This window comes from Malus domestica, chromosome 12 (assembly GCF_042453785.1).
Source record: "Malus domestica chromosome 12, GDT2T_hap1".
Lineage (NCBI taxonomy): Eukaryota > Viridiplantae > Streptophyta > Magnoliopsida > Rosales > Rosaceae > Malus > Malus domestica.
In genome coordinates, this window is record NC_091672.1 from 7,735,218 (window position 1) to 7,753,563 (window position 18,346).

Below are 18,346 nucleotides of genomic sequence, written 5' to 3' on the forward strand. Positions count from 1 at the left end.
AATTAATTTTTTTAATTGAGTACTTTTTATTTAAATTTTCCGACCAAGTTCGGTATTTTATACCATGTTAAAATTTGTTATTGAAGAGCTTTCCGACCATCAAGGGAAGAGGTTCAACTAGCCTGTATTGATGTTGCTTGGTTTTCTTATGCACATTTTTCATGCAAAAAAGGGAAGAGATTTCAACACGCCAAATTTTCCTCTAAACCATAAATGAATAAAAAGAAAAATTATACAGAAGAGCTATAAAGTAAAAATGTCCATAGCTTCACCATGGTCCCAAATGCTGATGTTTTGAAGGGTTTCTGACATTAAAATTGACAAACAAGATCAAAGGAAGTTTAATTTCATAGGGGATTTCTAGACCTAGAAGTGCTGCTACAGCCATTTTTCGGAGTCCATACAGAAATTGACCTAATCAACCAACCGTTAATGAATCGAGATGGGCATACATAATACGCGTTTTACAAAATCAAAGGGGCACCACGGCACAGCGAAGGAACTTCACTAACTTAAGGCAGGGGTGAGAAAGCACACAAGCCACATGAATCACAAGTTGCCCGGTTGTAAAAGACATTGGAGCCGAGCTGTACTCTATTGCTGTTTGTCTAGGTTGCTTGAAGACTCTCCTTTGCTATTGTCCTTGGCTGGAGCCACTCGGGCTGGGGTTGAACGCTCTGACTGAGAAAACCGAATCAAGAACTGCATAAGGACGGTAACAATGCTCAAACCCAATGTTGAGAACCCAATACCCTTCCACGAGGATAGAAGTGAAGACCGGTAGAGGAACTTTAGAGCCCCCAAAATAAGTAGACATGACCAAGACGCAACAACCTGCACGGTATAAAAGTTAAACACCTCGTGTAACACAAATATAGAGGAAAAAACATACACGCTAATAAAAAAAAAAGGCTTGTAAGAGCATGTATCCCACCAAAAGAGACTTTCGTGGCTGACCAGTAGGTTGCAATATTTGATCGCCAAAAGTTTGCTCTGCTGTATGTTTATCCAAAAATGCATCCTAGTGTACGACAGGCAAATAAGAAGATACAGAATGCGAAGATTAGTACATGAATCATTGGAGAGGAAAACAGGATTAGCAACTTCATTTATTTCAAGAATATATTATGCAAAATCGTCTTCATTTCTTCCTTTTATTTTTTGAATGATGACAGAAATGCGAGGAACACAAGACCATGCAACATAAGATATAAAATATAGCAACCACCTTTGCCACAAAGATATCTTTACACCACTGGGCAACAGCTTCATCGGTTTCGGGCAATTCCTTCATTAAATGCCGCTTAATTTGCACATGCACCTGCAAGAGAGTAGCAATCAAGCAAGTTTATATAAACCCAAATATAAAAAAGGCAGCACAGTGCACAACCCTGCTCCCATTTTGTATCATTTTAGCAGTAAAGCAAAGTGAAAATCAAATGACTGGAGTACGCAAATCTAGCATTATAACAGGATAGGAGAATAACTTCAAATTACGTAGTTGACATCCAGCGATGACATAAAGCACTTCCTACTACCCACGGGAAATATATTAGAAAAGCAGGACCCCTCAAAGATTCTGGTAGAACCAATTGACCAACAATGTCCAAAATTGCATAACACAAAACACTTTCCTATGCCCTTTTTCCTCAGCTAGAACACACAGTGAAGAAATGACATGTCAACTAGTGACCCAAGACCACAGAATAAGAGAATGATAGACAGTTTCACTACTTGCATTGCACATCACATCACAACGATCTGGACGGATCTTTCTTAAAATGCCTTGCGCAAAAATGCCAGATTGCTACAACATATAAATTTAATGTCCAAACCTACATGCTATTGCTACAACATACATACAAAATTATTTAAACAGCCTATTTTAAAACCTGAACTATGGTAGGCTTACCACAGAAGGTCGCCCCTGAAAGAGTCTTAACATTGTTGGTGAAGGTGAAGCTTTAGGAATAGCCACTGTTACATCATAGATGGCTGGAACAAATGAGCGCATGTGACTTACTGCAGAGACAAAACCCTGAAAGAAACAGGAATTGATTAGATATGCCAGACCACAGTGTGATAGAGAATAATGGTCCCGTAAAGGGAGATTCCAAAACATTGTACTTTTGCTGATGGCGAGTTCTTAACCAGCAAGGAATGGAAAAGGCATTCCACAAAAATAATTATTGCTGAGTCCTTATCATGGGATGATGCAGTAAGAATTTTACCTTAGTACGAGGAATCAAAACATTTCTAGGAACAGGCAACCCAGTTGAGGCTGCATATTCTTGTGCTGCTAAAAGCTTGGCCTGTGTAAAACGAGTTCCTTCTACAAACAAAGCCAACCAAAAGGGCTGAGGGTAGTCCTTCAACCGTTGAAGACCCAACTGCAGGATACGTTACCACAAGATTCAAGGTTACTCCAAAAGTAGACGCATTAACATGTATATACATTGCAAAACAAATTCAGCAACACCCTAAAATTTAAATCTGTGACAATATCTAGTCCCTAGAGTTGAAAACTCTGGCACTTAAATCGATAAATCAATAATTGTCTGTTCATTCAGTTGAAAGTTTCACCCACTGTAATTTTTTCATCACATGACCACATAGATGAAATTAGTAAAGTTTTTTTCTTACAAGAAACAAAACTTCATTGAAAAGAGAGAAATACAACAGAGGGGACAACGTGTCCCTGGGCTTCACCCGATTAAAGAAACAACCAAGCAGAAGCCATCAAAAGCAAGAGATGAGGAAAGCTAGTCAGTCAACCTAAATCTGTTTTCAACCTAAGAACATTAAAGATCTCCCACACAATGAAATGACCACACACCCACTGTCAGTACCACTTGTTAGGATTTTGGCTCGTCGAATATGTCCTAGTCTAGTTGGTTTAGGATTGTTTTAGGAGACCTAGAGGTATACCGATTCTTGTCCTAGAGGGATTAGGAAAGAATTTCAGTTTCCTTATTCAATTTAGGTTTGGATTTCTAGAAGTCTGTTTGGATTTGGATAAGTGTAATTTCCTAATCCACTTAGAAATAGGAATTCAATCAGCTTTGGGACATGTAAGCCAACCCTATGTCTAGGGACATGTAAGCCAACCCTATGTCTAGGGACATGTAAGCCAACCCTATGTCTAGGGACATGTAAGCCAACCCTATGTCTATAAATAGGGTGCGGCAAGGCTGATTTTTAAGAGAGAAAGAAAACAGCCAGACAGCCAAGAGTTTTGAGATTAGTTCTAGGGTTTGCAAAAGTTCTGTAATCTCTATTATTAATCAAAGGAGCAGTGATTTCTCTACCTGGAGAAATCACAACTGGACGTAGGCAAAAGTTCTGCCGAACCAGTATAATTCTTGTGTGTTTCTAAGTTTTCTAATATTTGCTAGTTTAGTCTATTGTCTTTGGTTACATTAAAGAACAAGGTCTAGTGTGCGGGTTTTTCAACAATTGGTATCAAGAGCTAGGATCAAGGTGTTCTACGATGTCAAAAGGGAAGATGAATGCGGATCAAGGACCTGCATTAAAGCCCTTTGACGGCAAGGATGACTTCACGGACTGGCAAATGATGATGAAGAACGTACTGATACAACAGGATTTGGATGATGCACTCGATGGTAAGAAGCCGGAAAACATGACAGAGGCAGCATGGACTAAGGTTCTCAAGAAGGCCAAGAGTTCCATCGAGATCCATCTCACAAGATCAGTTCAGTCACACATCACTGAAAAGATGACTGCCCAGGAAGCATGGAAAAAGTTGGAGAATGTTTATATGGGCAAAACCGTGTCCAATAAACTTTTTCTAAAGGATGAACTATTCGGGCTTCGACTAGAAGAAGGAGGTGATATTGAAGATCATGTATGCAGGTTCCAGAATTGCATAGCTAATCTTCAGAAGGTCGAAGAAACTTACAAAGATGATGATATGGCTATCATCTTGCTGAGGTCTCTACCTTCGTCTTTCAAGCACTTTCGAACAACTCTAATGTTTGGAAAAGAGTCCCTGAAGCTTGAAGACGTAATTCAAGCTCTTCAGTCATATGCTAAACTGGATGATATAACTGAAAGCTCTCAAAGCCTTTATGCCAAAGGCAAGGAGAGGGGGCGGGAAAAGACAGGAAGAGAAAATCAGCAATAGAGGTAGGTCAAAATCCAAGAAGAAAAAGGAAAAGAAGGAAGGTTGCTTCGAATGTGGTTCAGCCGATCATTGGAAGAGGAATTGCAAGATTTGGAAAGAGAAGAAAGCCAAGATGGAAGGAAGCTCAGGTTCAGCTAGTGCAGTCACCGAGCATGAGAGTGACAGGGAGCTTCTTTCAGTAACATCAGGCTCCAAGGCTTTCACCAATTGGATTTTGGATACCGGATGCACTTTTCATATGTGTGCAGTAAGGGAATGGTTCGATACTTACAAAGAAGTCAGCAGCGGGGAAGTCTTAATGGGGGACAATTCTTCATGTCCTGTAAGAGGAATCGGCATCGTTCGAATCAGAATGTTCGATGGGATGATACGAGCTTTGGGGAACGTCAGGTATGTCCCTAGACTAAGAAAGAATTTGATTTCCTTGGGTACTTTAGATGAGGCCGGTTATGAGTACAAGTCTAAAAAAGGAAGACTCAGGGTAACCAAAGGATCGCTAGTGGTAATGCGGGGTGACCTACAACCCAATAAGTTGTATAAGTTAATTGGGACCACTATAGTCGGGGGAGCAACTGTTTCTATAAATCAGAGTGTAGAAGACAAAACTGAACTCTGGCATCATAGGCTCGGGCACATAAGCCAGAAAGCGTTGCAAGAATTACACAAGCAAGGCCTATTGGAAGGCGTGTCATCTTGCAAACTGGACTTTTGTGAATACTGTGTTCTCGGAAAGCAAAGAAAGGTATCATTCGCAAGTAGCAGTGTAGATAACCGAAGCAAGGAGCAACTCAGCTATATTCACTCAGATGTTTGGGGCCCTGCACCAACTAAATCAAATGGTGGAGCAAGGTATTTTGTTACTTTCATGGATGATTTTTCTAGGAAGGTTTGGGTTTATTTCATGAAGCAGAAATCCGAGGTTTTTGCAAAGTTCAAGGAATGGAAAACAGAAACTGAGAATCAAACTGGAAGAAAGATCAAGTACCTGAGAAGTGACAATGGAGGTGAATATACAAATAATGAGTTCACCGATTACTGCAAGCAGGAAGGCATCATAAGGCACTTCACAGTAAAGAAGAATCCCCAACAAAATGGAGCTGCTGAGAGGATGAACCGAACTCTCATGGAGAGAGAGAGGAGCATGCGATTTCATGCAGGATTGCCTGATAGTTTTTGGGCAGAGGTTGTTAATCATGCAAGTTATTTGATTAACAGGTCACCATCTACAGTTCTCGGTTTTAAGAGTGCAGAAGAGGTATGGTTTGAGAAGTCGGTGGACTATTCCAAGCTCAGGGTGTTCGGCTGTAGTGCTTATGCACATATTCCAAGTGATGAAAGGTCCAAGCTCAAACTGAAGTCTGCACATTGCATATTCTTAGGTTTTGATAAAGGAGTTGAGGGTTTCAAGCTTTGGGATTTCAACAAGAAAAAGGTTGTCAATCGAGATGTCTTTGATGAGACAACCATGCCTCTTAATAAAGTCGAGTGCAGTAGGGAGAAGACGGACGATGCTGAAATTGAAGCAACAAAGATTCCATTAATCAGTTTAGATGAAGAAGAAGCTCAGGTGGAGCAAATTGAGCAAGAGGCCGAATCTGATGGTTTTGAGGAATAAGAAGAGCATCAGCATCGTTCACCAGTTAGGAATCAGGTGGAGCAAGAAACAGGGCAGATCGAAGGCACTCCAATCCGCCAGACATCCCAAAGGGTTCGAATTCCAACCAACAATCCACCTGCATTCCAAAGATGCATAGCACTACACAAACCTAATCGGAACAAGAAGAAGCCTGACAAATTTGGGTTTGACCAAGACGAAGTTAATTATGCTCTTAACATTAGTCAAGGAGATCCGACTACTTATCGAGAAGCTATAGCTAGTGATGAGCGAGATAGTTGGATAAGTGCTATGACAGAAGAAATGGAGTCTCTTTACAAGAACTTTGTTTGGGAGTTGGTTCCTAAGCCCAAAGACAGAAAGCTAGTTGGATGCAAGTGGGTATTTAGGAAAAAGGAAGGACTACATGAACAAGATGCCGTGAGATTCAAAGCAAGGCTCATGGCTAAGGGGTACTCGCAAAAGGAAGGGGTGGATTATGATGAGATCTTTTCACTTGTAGTCAAGCATACTTCTATCAGATTGCTTTTAGCTATGGCAGCTCAACATGACATGGAGATTGAGCAGATAGATGTGAAGACAACATTTCTTCATGGAGATCTAGAGGAGACGATTTTCATGGCTCAACCAGAAGGGTTTGTTGAATATGAGAAAGAGAACCTAGTATGTCAGCTAAGGAAGTCCCTGTATGGCCTCAACCAGTCTCTAAGACAGTGGTACAAGAAGTTTGATTCATTCATGCTGAAAATCAATTTTAGAAGATGTTTATATGACTGTTGCGTGTATTATCATGTGTTCCAAGATGGGATGATCATATTGATATTGCTATATGTGGATGACATGCTAATTGCTTGTCAAGACAAGTCTAGAATTCAAGACTTGAAAAAGATGTTAAGCAAGGAGTTTGATATGAAGGAACTAGGTGCTGCACAAAAGATCCTTGGCATGGAAATTCAGAGAGATAGGACCGCTGGAAGGATCTGGATATCACAAGCCAAGTATATTTAGAAGCTTCTTGAGAAGTTCAACATGCAAGAAGCAAAGGTAGTTTCGACTCCTTTGGCAGCTCACTTCAGGTTAAGTGGGCAACAGTGTCCTACGTCCGAGGAAGAGCAACAAGTAATGAAGAATGTGCCTTATGCTAATGCAGTGGGCTGCCTCATATATGCAATGGTATGCACACGTCCCGACATAGCTCAAGCAATCAGTGTCGTTTCCAGATACATGGCAAATCCAGGAAAGCAACATTGGGATGCAGTAAAGTGGATTTTACGTTATTTGAAGGGTTCTTGGCGACAAAGGATTATGTTTGAGAGGCAAAAGGAAAGTGCAGGGGTGTTAGGATATGTGGATGCAGATTATGCAGGGGACTTGGACAAGAGAAGGTCAACTTCTGGTTATGTGTTTACATGCACAGGAAGACCAATCAGTTGGAGGGCACTACTGCAACCAATTACAGCTTTGTCGACCACAGAGGCAGAATATATTGCTTTGGCCAAAGCTGGAAAGGAAGCAATTTGCCTTAGTGGCTTGGTAAGTCAAATGGGAATCACTCAAGATTGTGTGAAGTTGAAGTGTGATAGTCAAAGTGCCATTCACTTGGCAAAGAATCAGGTTTTTTCTGGAAGATCAAAGCACATTAAAGCGAGGTAACACAGATCAGAGATTGGGTGGAGTCTAAGGAAATTTGTATTGAAAAGATTCGTACGGATGACAATGCCGCATATTTCCTTACAAAGATAGTGTCAGCCAAGAAGTTCAAGCATTGCTTGAACTTGATCAATCTCTTTGATTGATTAAGGAGAAGCACCTCCTCACTTAAGGTGCAATGAGGTAAGAAGAAGATTGCCAAGGTGAAGACTCTTGAAGATTTCCAGAGCTGCTTCAAGAAGGTTCAAAGATACTCTAGGGTGCAACGATCAAGACTTGGTTTGACTCACCAAGGTGGAGATTGTTAGGATTTTGGCTCGTCGAATATGTCCTAGTCTAGTTGGTTTAGGATTGTTTTAGGAGACCTAGAGGTATACCGATTCTTGTCCTAGAGGGATTAGGAAAGAATTTCAGTTTCCTTATTCAATTTAGGTTTGGATTTCTAGAAGTCTATTTGGATTTGGATAAGTGTAATTTCCTAATCCACTTAGAAATAGGAATTCAATCAGCTTTGGGACATGTAAGCCAACCCTATGTCTATAAATAGGGTGCGGCAAGGCTGATTTTTAAGAGAGAGAAAACAGCCAGACAGCCAAGAGTTTTGAGATTAGTTCTAGGGTTTGCAAAAGTTCTGTAATCTCTATTATTAATCAAAGGAGCAGTGATTTCTCTACCTAGTGAAATCACAAGTGGACGTAGGCAAAAGTTCTGCCGAACTAGTATAATTCTTGTGTGTTTCTAAGTTTTCTAATATTTGCTAGTTTAGTCTATTGCCATTGGTTACATTTAAGAACAAGGTCTAGTGTGCGGGATTTTCAACACCACCTCATTCACCAACTCACCACAATAAAATCTTGCTGTTTTTATAAAGTGGGATATCTTTGTTCAAGCTTATTTACAAACTCTTAAGAGCTTTATTCTGATTTACCATCATGATTAGGGTATTAGGGTAGTTTGACTAATAAAAGGAGCTCAATTTTTTCCAGAATTTTGTTTCTTTCATTAGTTTTCTTTGTTGTCACTCTAGAGTCCAGATAAGATTATTTAAAGTTGGGCAACGGGTAGTATGGATTCTGGGCTGTACTAAAGGTATGTTGTGCAGTAGCGACAGCAAGGTTCTAATGAACCTGTTATTGAAAATTCTGCTTTATTTGGGATTATTCCTTTTAGTTGCAAGTAGCTAATCCCAGATTGTACTAAAAGGAATATTCTTAAACACTTTGACAGAAGAAGCCCAGAGAGAAGCAAGTAGTCTAATTCTATCCTAGATTGCACCCTTCCTCCTCGCAAAAATTATCTTGTTCCTCTCTAACCACACCCACCACCAGAGGGACTAAACAGCACATCCACAAAGCATCCTTCTGACAACCCCATGCTGCTCAGTCACACCCACCATCCTATTATATACTATTCCCCATCGTACCTTGGAGAAATAGCAACTCCAAATCTTCTTTTATCTAAACATCTTCTAATTAACAGAGTTTCTACCATCTATATCCACAATAACTATAGGCAACTGCTCACCTTCTACCTATTTCTTCCAATCTCTCTTGTTTCTTCAAGTAAAATGGTTACAGGTGCACAACTTTCATCTAGAGTTAAGGAAGAATGAGTAGACACTCACTGAGTTGTTTGAAAAAGAATAAAGAATTAGTTCACTAGAAATTGGAAAATAGCTATTGAGGAAAAATGGAAACACGATTGTCATCTTCAGCCCCAAGGAAAAAACCTATACTTTTCGGGGAGATGTTTGAGAATTGAAAGTTACTGATCCCTACAGAGACAACAACCAGAAGCATTCCTTGATTACATGACTACGAGAATTTTTTTTGGTAGCCTCTCTTGGAAGAAATGTGAAAACTCTTTTTATTAGAGGCTCGAATAAAGAATTCAATGAGCGTTTGGTGGAAAAATTCCATCAAACTACTTACGCAACCATTAAAAACCTGCTGATTCTTTAGCTTGGCAACAAAACCTCACTTCTATACATGAACATATTTTGGATATCTATGTCCAGATTTCTTATCAAATTGAAGAAGAGTATGACAAGAGATGCTCCATTACAGATTCATGAGAAGGAAAAGTCTATAGTTAAAATTAATGCGTGCCTGTATATATTGTGCATATAGAGTATAATGTTTGTACAAATACAACATATGCACCCATACCTTTAAAGTGTTTTCATCTTTGGCCCAGCTTCTTTCCAAAAAGAGATACTCAGAAAACCACATTGACCACCCTATGACCTGCATGTATAAAGGCATTCCATTTGGTGACAAGGAGTAAACCCTCAAGAACAAGGTAAATGGTAATGCTTAAGTATGATGGGGCCACAAGATAATGTTTGCGGAAAAACCAAAATCACCAATGAATTCATGAATAATATGGATTAAATCAAATAAGAACAATAAAAATAAAAAATCTGTAATATTACAATAGGATCTGAAATTAAATATTGATACTCCCAACTAGTAAGAGGTCGCACTTGGTGCGATGGCAAGTGCCTTCGCCCATGAGCGGTAGGTCTCGGGTTGGAGACTTGGGAGCAGCCTCTCCATAAATGGAGGTAAGGCTAGCCGACATTCACCTCTCCCAGACCCTACGTAAAGCGGGAGCCTTGTGCACTGGGTACGACCTTTTATACTCTCAACTAGTAATAACTAATGGCCTTAACAGACTCGCAAACTCTAAATTTTTAAATCTTAACTAAGCTGTTAAGGTTCTAAATTACTCTCATTTGATTAAAGATATGTATATATACAAGGCCCTCCAATTTTCTTGCGGCTGCTGCTCCAGAATCTGAACCATTTGTTGTTTTTAGTCTCCATTCAAAAATCATCTTTGTCAAATCAGCCAAATCGAAAACCACCTAACCACTTGATTATCATTTACAATCAATTGGGGTTTACCAGAAACATTGTGTTGGTTTATTTATTTGATCATGATTAGATGCCTTAATGATCAATGCTTAGGTTAAGTTTCCCCAGCCATTTCTGTACATTCAATGATCTACAGGATGATTCTTAAATGGATTGTATAGAAGATAGAAAGTTCAGATACTGAACTACATACAGAGTGGGCCCCCAAGGGAACCAACTTTTTGCATTCCTCCACGCAAGGGCCTTGTATATATGGAATATTCTATTGTCAAGACAAAGTGGCAAGTCAATATAAGATGTTTCTGTTGGCAAACTACGATCTAGGCCAAACATTCAAGCAAGAATCAACGTAATCAATGGTCCTGATTCACATTCTATCAATAATGTATTGCCATAGTTTCTGACAAGAGAATATTCCCGCATATGTGGATGCACGTACACGTACACACATATTATGAACTTAACAGCTGGTGCCTTATAGCTTCATCTACACATACTGACAAGGCATCTTAGGGTGGAACATACCGGAAGGAACTTTGATGATTTCTTCATTACAGCTAAGGTGCTGCCAAGGCAACCTGACCGCTGCACAAGTAAATTTCATTTAAAACATCAGTATAAAGAGAATATAAATCCATATGGAACCAAAAGTCTAAATTGAAACAGTGGTCCTCTTTTACAAGTACATGTGAATAAGTCTTCAATGTAACTTTTGTGTGCCTCTATGAGTATATGTAATTCAAAAAGCCAAAAACTAAATAAGTATGGGCATTATTTTTTATAAATATAAACATTATTTGTCTGGTTAAATGTATTTGTGCATGCATCTGATTAAAGCATGATATATAAACTTTGTACCTGAGCCAGGACCCATCCAACAAGCCAATCAATATCACTTCTATGATTGCATATGACAAGTGCATGTTCTTTACCTAGAAAATAGAAAACATGCATTTAAATAAGTTATCCTACATAATTTTGAAAAGAGCAATACATACATAGTCCTAATGACAAAGAAACTTCAAACAAAAGAGAAGGTTTAATCCTTACCCATTAAACGAAAGGTTTCAGGGTCTGTGTACACTTGGATCTGCAACAAAAAGGGTTAACTAATCATGACTCAAATTTTCATCTCAAGACACTTAAAAGTAAATATTACACCAGGTCATAAGCATTGTCCTTCACTTTATTACTATGATTTAAAGTACTAAGCCTTCCTTTAGCAATTGCTACGCATTTCAGGGGTTTATAATACAAGCTTATCAGAAGAAAATTTGATAACATGTTTTACTTTTCTCCTTCAGAATTACACCTTCTAGTCTTTCTTGTGGTAACAATAATTGCCGTGAATCTTTCAAAACCCAGCAATAACTTTGACCATTGGTCCATAAGGGTTGTAGGGAAAAATATTTGGTTGAAAAAATACATAGTTAGAAGCTGGCATATTAAGTGGGAATACACCTAAAAGTGCTCAGCGTACAATAAATCAACTGCATTTAAGGAAGTTAGAGAAATCAAAATATTCACAATCACAAGATATGGGGGATATAACTAGTACCTTGACACCCGCCCACCAATCAATGAGCCACACGAGTTCGAGCCACAACAATTCTGCCACCACTCTGTTGATCTTTCTGTATGTATTCTTAGACAGCGGCCGAATAAGAATGAAGCAAATCGCCTGAAACAACAGACCAATTAGGCTAAATCGACTAAAAGAATGGACACACACACACGTGCACAAATGTACACGTACAATTGATGTGCTAATAGAACAGAAAGAGATAACAAAAGTAAACTCCAAAATCTCAATTTGGAACTCAGTTTCTGAGTAAACGAAATGAGCTCAATGGGTTTGGTAGCATGTAAGATTAACATAAACGTTTGAAAGCTTCGTTTCTTTTCCGAAACGTTCTCCACAAACAAACGAAGCTTGCAGGTCACAGTACAAAGTCGAAAGAAAACCTATGTTCACAGGCAAGCATATAGGCATACCCTACCCAAACAACCTACTTGAGAAACAACAAACCCATGAAACTTAAACGAAAAGAAGCAAAACCCTCGTGGAATTCACGCAGAAATTGAAGAAATCGATGGCAGAAGACACAAAACTGAGCTAAAACAAAACCAAATCTAGGCAATAAGCAAATAAAATCCAGAACCCATGAATGGAAAGAGGCCAGGTGCACCTGAATGAGATTGACTACGAGGCCTGATACAAAGAAGAGCAGGCCCAGTGGAACGATGACTGCTGCAGCTGCAATCGCCATGGCGCCCAAAACCCCACAGAGAGAAACGAATCGATTTCTCCACAAATTTCAAAACTTCCAAGTGCCCCAGAGCAAACGAAACGAAAATTTTCAAATCAAAGTTGAATTAAATCAGGACTTCAAACGAATTGGACGCGCGAGCGAGCCTACGCGGCAGTATCTCTGGAACGAACTCAGGCACTGGCTGTGACCGCGCAACGTGTTTGTGAAAATGCGCGAGCGAGAGCGAGAGAGAGACAGAGAGAGAGAGAGAGCCGTTGATGATTTACAATTCAAGGGAATGGGGACATTGTGTGAGAAATGGGTTTTTCTGGATTCGACAGAAAACTGTAAATATTAATTAATTTTGCTGACTTCCTTTCCTTGGCCTGATCACAAACCGCATCCTCTTGTCGGCATCACACGGTTGGTTCACGTCGGCTTCAATCTTAATGTTGATGGGGATGGTGGGTCCAATGGCCCACATCTATTTGCCTTGTCACCAAATAAGTTGAACTCCGAAATAGTGTTAGGGATATTAATTCGTAAGAGAGGTGCTTGGTTTACTTGTCGACGTCCGAGAGTGATTGTTTTATGACATATGTTGATGCATATAAAGTGTTTTTTTGTAAGTGATTCAGTAGTTAGTGCATGTAAGCTTTGTTTACGTCGAATCAATGACAGAGAGTCGCACACGCATTATTAATAGCCGAATTCTTGTTTTAGATTCTAGTGTTTTTTTTGTTTTCAAGAGAATAAAGAGTTCAAACACTTCTCTAGTAAAATGAAAGTGATTTAACAATTTGGTTTCCGATCGATCTTATCTTAAACATAATAAAGTAGAAATCTGATGAACAAAAAAATAATTACCATTACTTATCTTAAACATCAGCTTTTTAATTTCAAGATTGATGATGTTTACTTTCTGTTTAAAAACTATTTGGTAACATGGTTGCTATTTGTTTAATATGAGAACATAACCCATTGCCCTTTGATTTTGCAGATAATTTTTTTTTCTCTAAACGACAGGATATATTTTTTGAAGTGAACAATAGGATATTTAAAATGAGGCGTTAATTCACTCGCAGCAAGTCATAATATGACAAATTTGAGATAATTCAAACAGCAATTTCATAAATTAGTATAAAATTCACTACTAACATATAATTCACGCATTAGTGTAAATCAACTTGAAATGGCCTTCAATTAAATAAAGACTAAATGCAGCTAAACCGACTGATGAAGAGCATCTTGAAGACAAAATTAATTATGTCAATCTGAAAATATCAAGAGAATTCATGTTCTAGACTTCAACTGCAGACTGCAGTGCAGGACTTGGAAAGTCACGTGCACAGCATGTGTTGCCTCAATGATTAGATAGTGTTGTAATAATTACATTAAATATTTATTCGTCTCTGACCTTACTTTCAACTTTCAACTGTTTTATTAAATAATTTTTACGAGATGGAACACAAAATTGGTGCATTTCTTCGCTGTCTGTCCTATTGGCTGGTGCTGCCCAACTATTTTTTGCCTAATTGCACGTAGAGTAAAGTTTCAGTCACCTGTCACAATTACTAGCACAAATCCCAACGCTCTAATCCTTTCACACTTTCTTTGACGAATTCCGATTCTTGACTGATTATCTTTACGAAGATTATGAGAATTTGTGAATTATATTCGTTCATCGTACATCGTGAGATCAAAAATCATTTTAAATATTTTTATTTAAAATTAAACACAAACAATATCTGATAAAAGCTGACTGCACGATGTTCGATGAACAAACATGATTTACAGATCAATAGGATCTGGAGAGAATCTTGTTGGCTCTTTGACTGGTTGGGAGATGCTCGTGCAATTAATTTTTTGACAAACAATACGATAATTTATAAAAATTGTACAATGCATTAAGTTGTGTCATAACAAAATTATGTCTTTACAACATGTTAAATACAGGGTAAATCTCAATTTACTACATTCATGTTTCGTGGTTTTCAACATTTAGTACATCAAGTTTTTTTTCATCCCAGAGTCATATCTAAAGTGTTAATTTTGGGACAGTCTCATACATCTGTTAGTCAAACTCTTAAGTCTGTCATTAACTAATGACGTGGCACCTATGTGGACAATGATCGAGCGTCACATGTCATTAAGGGGTCCACGTGGAATTTTTTTTTTTTTTTGAGAAGGGGTTCAAAAAAAAAAAACCCAACCCCCCACACTCTTTCCCTCCCTTCTCTCTTCTGCAACTCGCACCCCTTCCATCCATTCTCTCTTCTACAACCTGCACCACCCTCTATTCTCTCCTCATTCCCCCTTATCCCTCCATTATCTTTGCAACACGTAAGACCATCCATTTTCACCTCTGCAAACCTGTAACATCCCACATCGCCTAGGGAGTGATCCTTATATGTATATTCTCATTCCTACCTAGCATGAGGCCTTTTAGGAGCTCACTGGCTTCGGGTTCCGTCGGAACTCCGAAGTTAAGCGAGAAGGAGGCCAGAACACTCCTATGATGGGTGACCCACTGGAAAGTTGCTTCTAGGTTCCTAGAAACAAAACCGTGAGGGTGTGATCGAGGCCCAAAACGGACAATATCGTGCTACGGTGGTGGAGCAGGCCCAGGAAATGATCCGCCCTGGGCCGGGATGTGACAAAACCGCACCAAATATGCTTTGGGCCTCAAGGGGGTTCCCTCGCCGGTTAATACCCGGTGGATGAGGAACTTGGTGGTGTTGTGGGTGTCAACGAAAACCTCATTGATGACGCCGATAGCTTCAATCTAGGTGTTAGAGTGGTAAGCGATGACGTTTCACTGGACCTAGTTGGTAGCAAAAGACTGACACTTGGCGGCGGATGATAGGATCTTGTTGGGGATGTTGGCAGTGACCTTGATGTCGAATCCAGCTAGGGCCCGGATCTTCTCCACCATTCCATTAGCTCTAAAATCTCTATGCCTCATCTGATCTTTTCCACCACTCCATCAAAGCCTTCCGCCTTTCCAATAAGCTCAGATCTCTCGTCTCCGATGATCCCAAGCGCCTTGATCTCACCAAGGCCGCTCAGCTCCATTGTGAGATCATAGCTCTCTACAACGAATACGACCTCGCCAGTATTGATGTGGTCAATTCCGAACTCAAGTGGGTCAAAAAGATAGAAGACAAGTTACGTACGGAGGAGAGAACCCGCCGGTCAATACTCGGCGGATGAGGAACTTGGTGGTGTTGTGGGTGTCAACGAAAACCTCATTGATGACGCCGAAAGCTTCAATCTAGGTGTTGGGGTGGTAAGCGACGATGTTTCACTAGACCTAGTTGGTAGCGAAAAACTGAGACTTGGCGGCGAAGGAGAGGATCTCGTTGGGGATGTCGACGGTGACCTTGATGTCAAATCTAGCTAGCGCCTGGATCTTCTCCACCACTCCATCAGCTCCAAAATCTCTATGCCTTCTCTGATCTTCTCCACCGCTCTATCAGAGCCATCCGCCTTTCCAGTAAGCTCAGAACCCTCGCCTCCGACAATCAAGAGCGCCTTGATCTCACTAAGGCCGTTCAGCTCCATTGCGAGATCATAGCTCTCTATAACGAATATGACCTCGCCGACATTGATGTGGTCAATTCCGAACTCGAGTGGGTCAAAGAGACAGAAGACAAGTTGCGTACGGAGGAGAGAATGATGAAGGGTTTGAACTAGGCCGATGTGGGGACTGGGCTGCATACGTTTTACAATTTAGGGGAAGCTAAGGCAGGCTATGGATCAGAGGAGATGAGGGTTGCATAGGAGAGAATGGATGGAGGATAGGTGAGGGTTGCAGAGGGTGCGGGGGGATAAGAGATGGAGAGGGTGCGGGGGGTTGGGGGAGGTAGAAGACAAGGTTTTTTTTTTTTTTTTTGAAATTTTGAAAATTTTTTTGAACCCCTTCTAAAAAAAAATTCCACGTGGACCCCTTAATGACACGTGGTGCCCAATCATTGTCCACATAGGCGCCACGTCTAGGCCTGGCATTTTCAACCCAACCCTTTAACCCGACCTGACCCAACCCGTTAAAATTAGTATTCAGGTGGGTGATAAACGGGTTGGGTGGTTAACGGGTCAATCCGTTAATCACCCGTTAAATAACGGGTCAGTTATGGTGAACCCACGAAACCCGTTAACCACCTGTTAGTAAGGAATTTTGTGTAATTTCAATAGTTTTCAAAACCCTCAGGTTCCTAGCTCTCTCGCTAGTTGCTAGTAGCCTACAACACTTTGCTTGAATCACCTTGCCTCTTGCCGGAATCCACATGAACTAGCTGCCGTTGTCCACATCCAGACCCAAGATCCTGTTTGCCCACTGCTCTCGACCATACCAAACCTGATGTGCACCACCACCATCTCGCACTAGACCATTAACTAGAAACTAGATTCCCATCTGCATGTTGTCGCTGCAACCAAAAACCCAACACATTTGCCGTCTGAATCCATCCATGCCGCCAAGCCACCTAATCAACCTCCACACGCCCTCGCAGTGACCCGTACCTGACCCACAACCTAAATCGCTACCACACCCACCAGAACCTTTACTGCCCTTAATCACTGTTAATTCCTTGCCAACCCTAGTCCCCGAGTTGAATTGGTTTGTTTTGTTTTACGTTTGATGAAGTTTCGTTTGCATAAAGCTAAAAAAGCAAGAAGAAAAGGGAAGGGAAAAAATGGAAAAAAAAAATGAAAAATGAAGAAAAAAATGGAAATTGCTTGAGGTTTTGGCCCACACAGAAAAAGAGAGGAAAAAAGGTTGTCATTTTTCCTGTTTGAAATCTTTGAAGTCTGTTGGCTGTATATGTAATATGCCATTCCATGTTGGCTCATGACTTGCATTGCATCCTATGCTGCTTTTTTGCATAAGGATGCTGCTTTTTTGCATTGATTTGGATGAAATGTGTAAAAAAAAACCCAAAAAAAAAAAAAAAAAAACAGTAACGGGTTGGGTTTGGTCGAATTCTTTTAGCAATGTCCATGAAGAAAGTGAGAACAAGAATCCCAATATCCCAGCTTCGATTCCGCGTTGCAAAACCAAATCAAAGAAAGCTGTAGTGAATCCAAGCAATGAGAAGAAGAAACAAGTTGATGAGTCGTCATTTCAAGATTCATAAAAAAATGGCAAGAAGCCGCAACTAAAAACTACATTCTCCACGAGTAATTTGCTTGGCTGACGCGAAATCTTAAATCAAATCACATAATTTTGTACCGAATTGAAGAAATTGGCACGAAGGGGTTTGAGAAAAGGTGGAAAAGAGGGAGGTAGTTTGAAGAAGAAAAGCATTAGAGAGAGGATGCCTCTGTTTGTTAAAGAAGCGAAACTCTAAGCAATTATTCATATAAAAATATATAATTTACTAATGGTGGGAGTATAGATGTTAGTAGGGGCAGTGGTGGCAGAGGCAGTTATGGTGGCGGCAATGGCAACATTGGTGGTGTCATGGCAATGGTGGTGTAATGATGGTGGTTGTAGGGGTAGGTGGTGGCGTTCACTTATAAGGAAAAAAATGTGTGCGTATAAGGATAAACAATGTCTCTTTTTTTTTGAACTAATGTAGGTATTTAAAAAAATAAAAATATTCATTAGGGTTCAGCTCTCTTTTTATAAAGGGAATTTTAACGAAAAGCTCGATGTACTGTTCACTTTAACGAAAAACTACATTTTTACACTAAAAAGTCAATTATGGTACTATTCACTTTACCCTTTATTTTGTCCTTATCGTTAAAACTCAAAGTTTTCAAGCCATTTTCATTAGTTTTCCTTTTTATTAAAAGTAGTTTTCAT

The 18,346-nt window shown here is 39.9% G+C and overlaps 1 protein-coding gene across 1 annotated transcript; it reads right to left on the minus strand.

The window, feature by feature from the left end:
• Positions 1 to 244: 244 nt before the first annotated feature.
• LOC103454364 (1-acyl-sn-glycerol-3-phosphate acyltransferase 2) lies at positions 245 to 13,112 on the minus strand. Its single transcript, XM_008393960.4, has 11 exons — positions 12,478 to 13,112; positions 11,847 to 11,969; positions 11,339 to 11,378; positions 11,147 to 11,220; positions 10,814 to 10,873; positions 9,578 to 9,655; positions 2,232 to 2,390; positions 1,913 to 2,038; positions 1,229 to 1,321; positions 935 to 1,021; positions 245 to 834 (listed from the first exon to the last, which is right to left on the minus strand). The coding sequence occupies exons 1-11, from the start codon at positions 12,556 to 12,558 to the stop codon at positions 595 to 597; spliced, it is 1,161 nt and encodes a 386-aa protein (XP_008392182.3). The 5' UTR covers positions 12,559 to 13,112; the 3' UTR covers positions 245 to 594.
• Positions 13,113 to 18,346: the final 5,234 nt, after the last annotated feature.

What these genes read in the sequence shown, in the direction of transcription:
- LOC103454364 (XM_008393960.4), bottom strand. Translation starts at nt 12,558, where the DNA reads ATGGCGATTGCAGCTGCAGCAGTCATCGTTCCACTGGGCCTGCTCTTC. An exon ending in AAGATGAAAACACTTTAAAG is followed by an intron (nt 2,391 to 9,577) that starts GTATGGGTGCAT and finishes CGTATCCTGCAG; the next exon opens with TTGGGTCTTCAACGGTTGAA. An exon ending in AAGATATCTTTGTGGCAAAG is followed by an intron (nt 1,022 to 1,228) that starts GTGGTTGCTATA and finishes GTCGTACACTAG; the next exon opens with GATGCATTTTTGGATAAACA.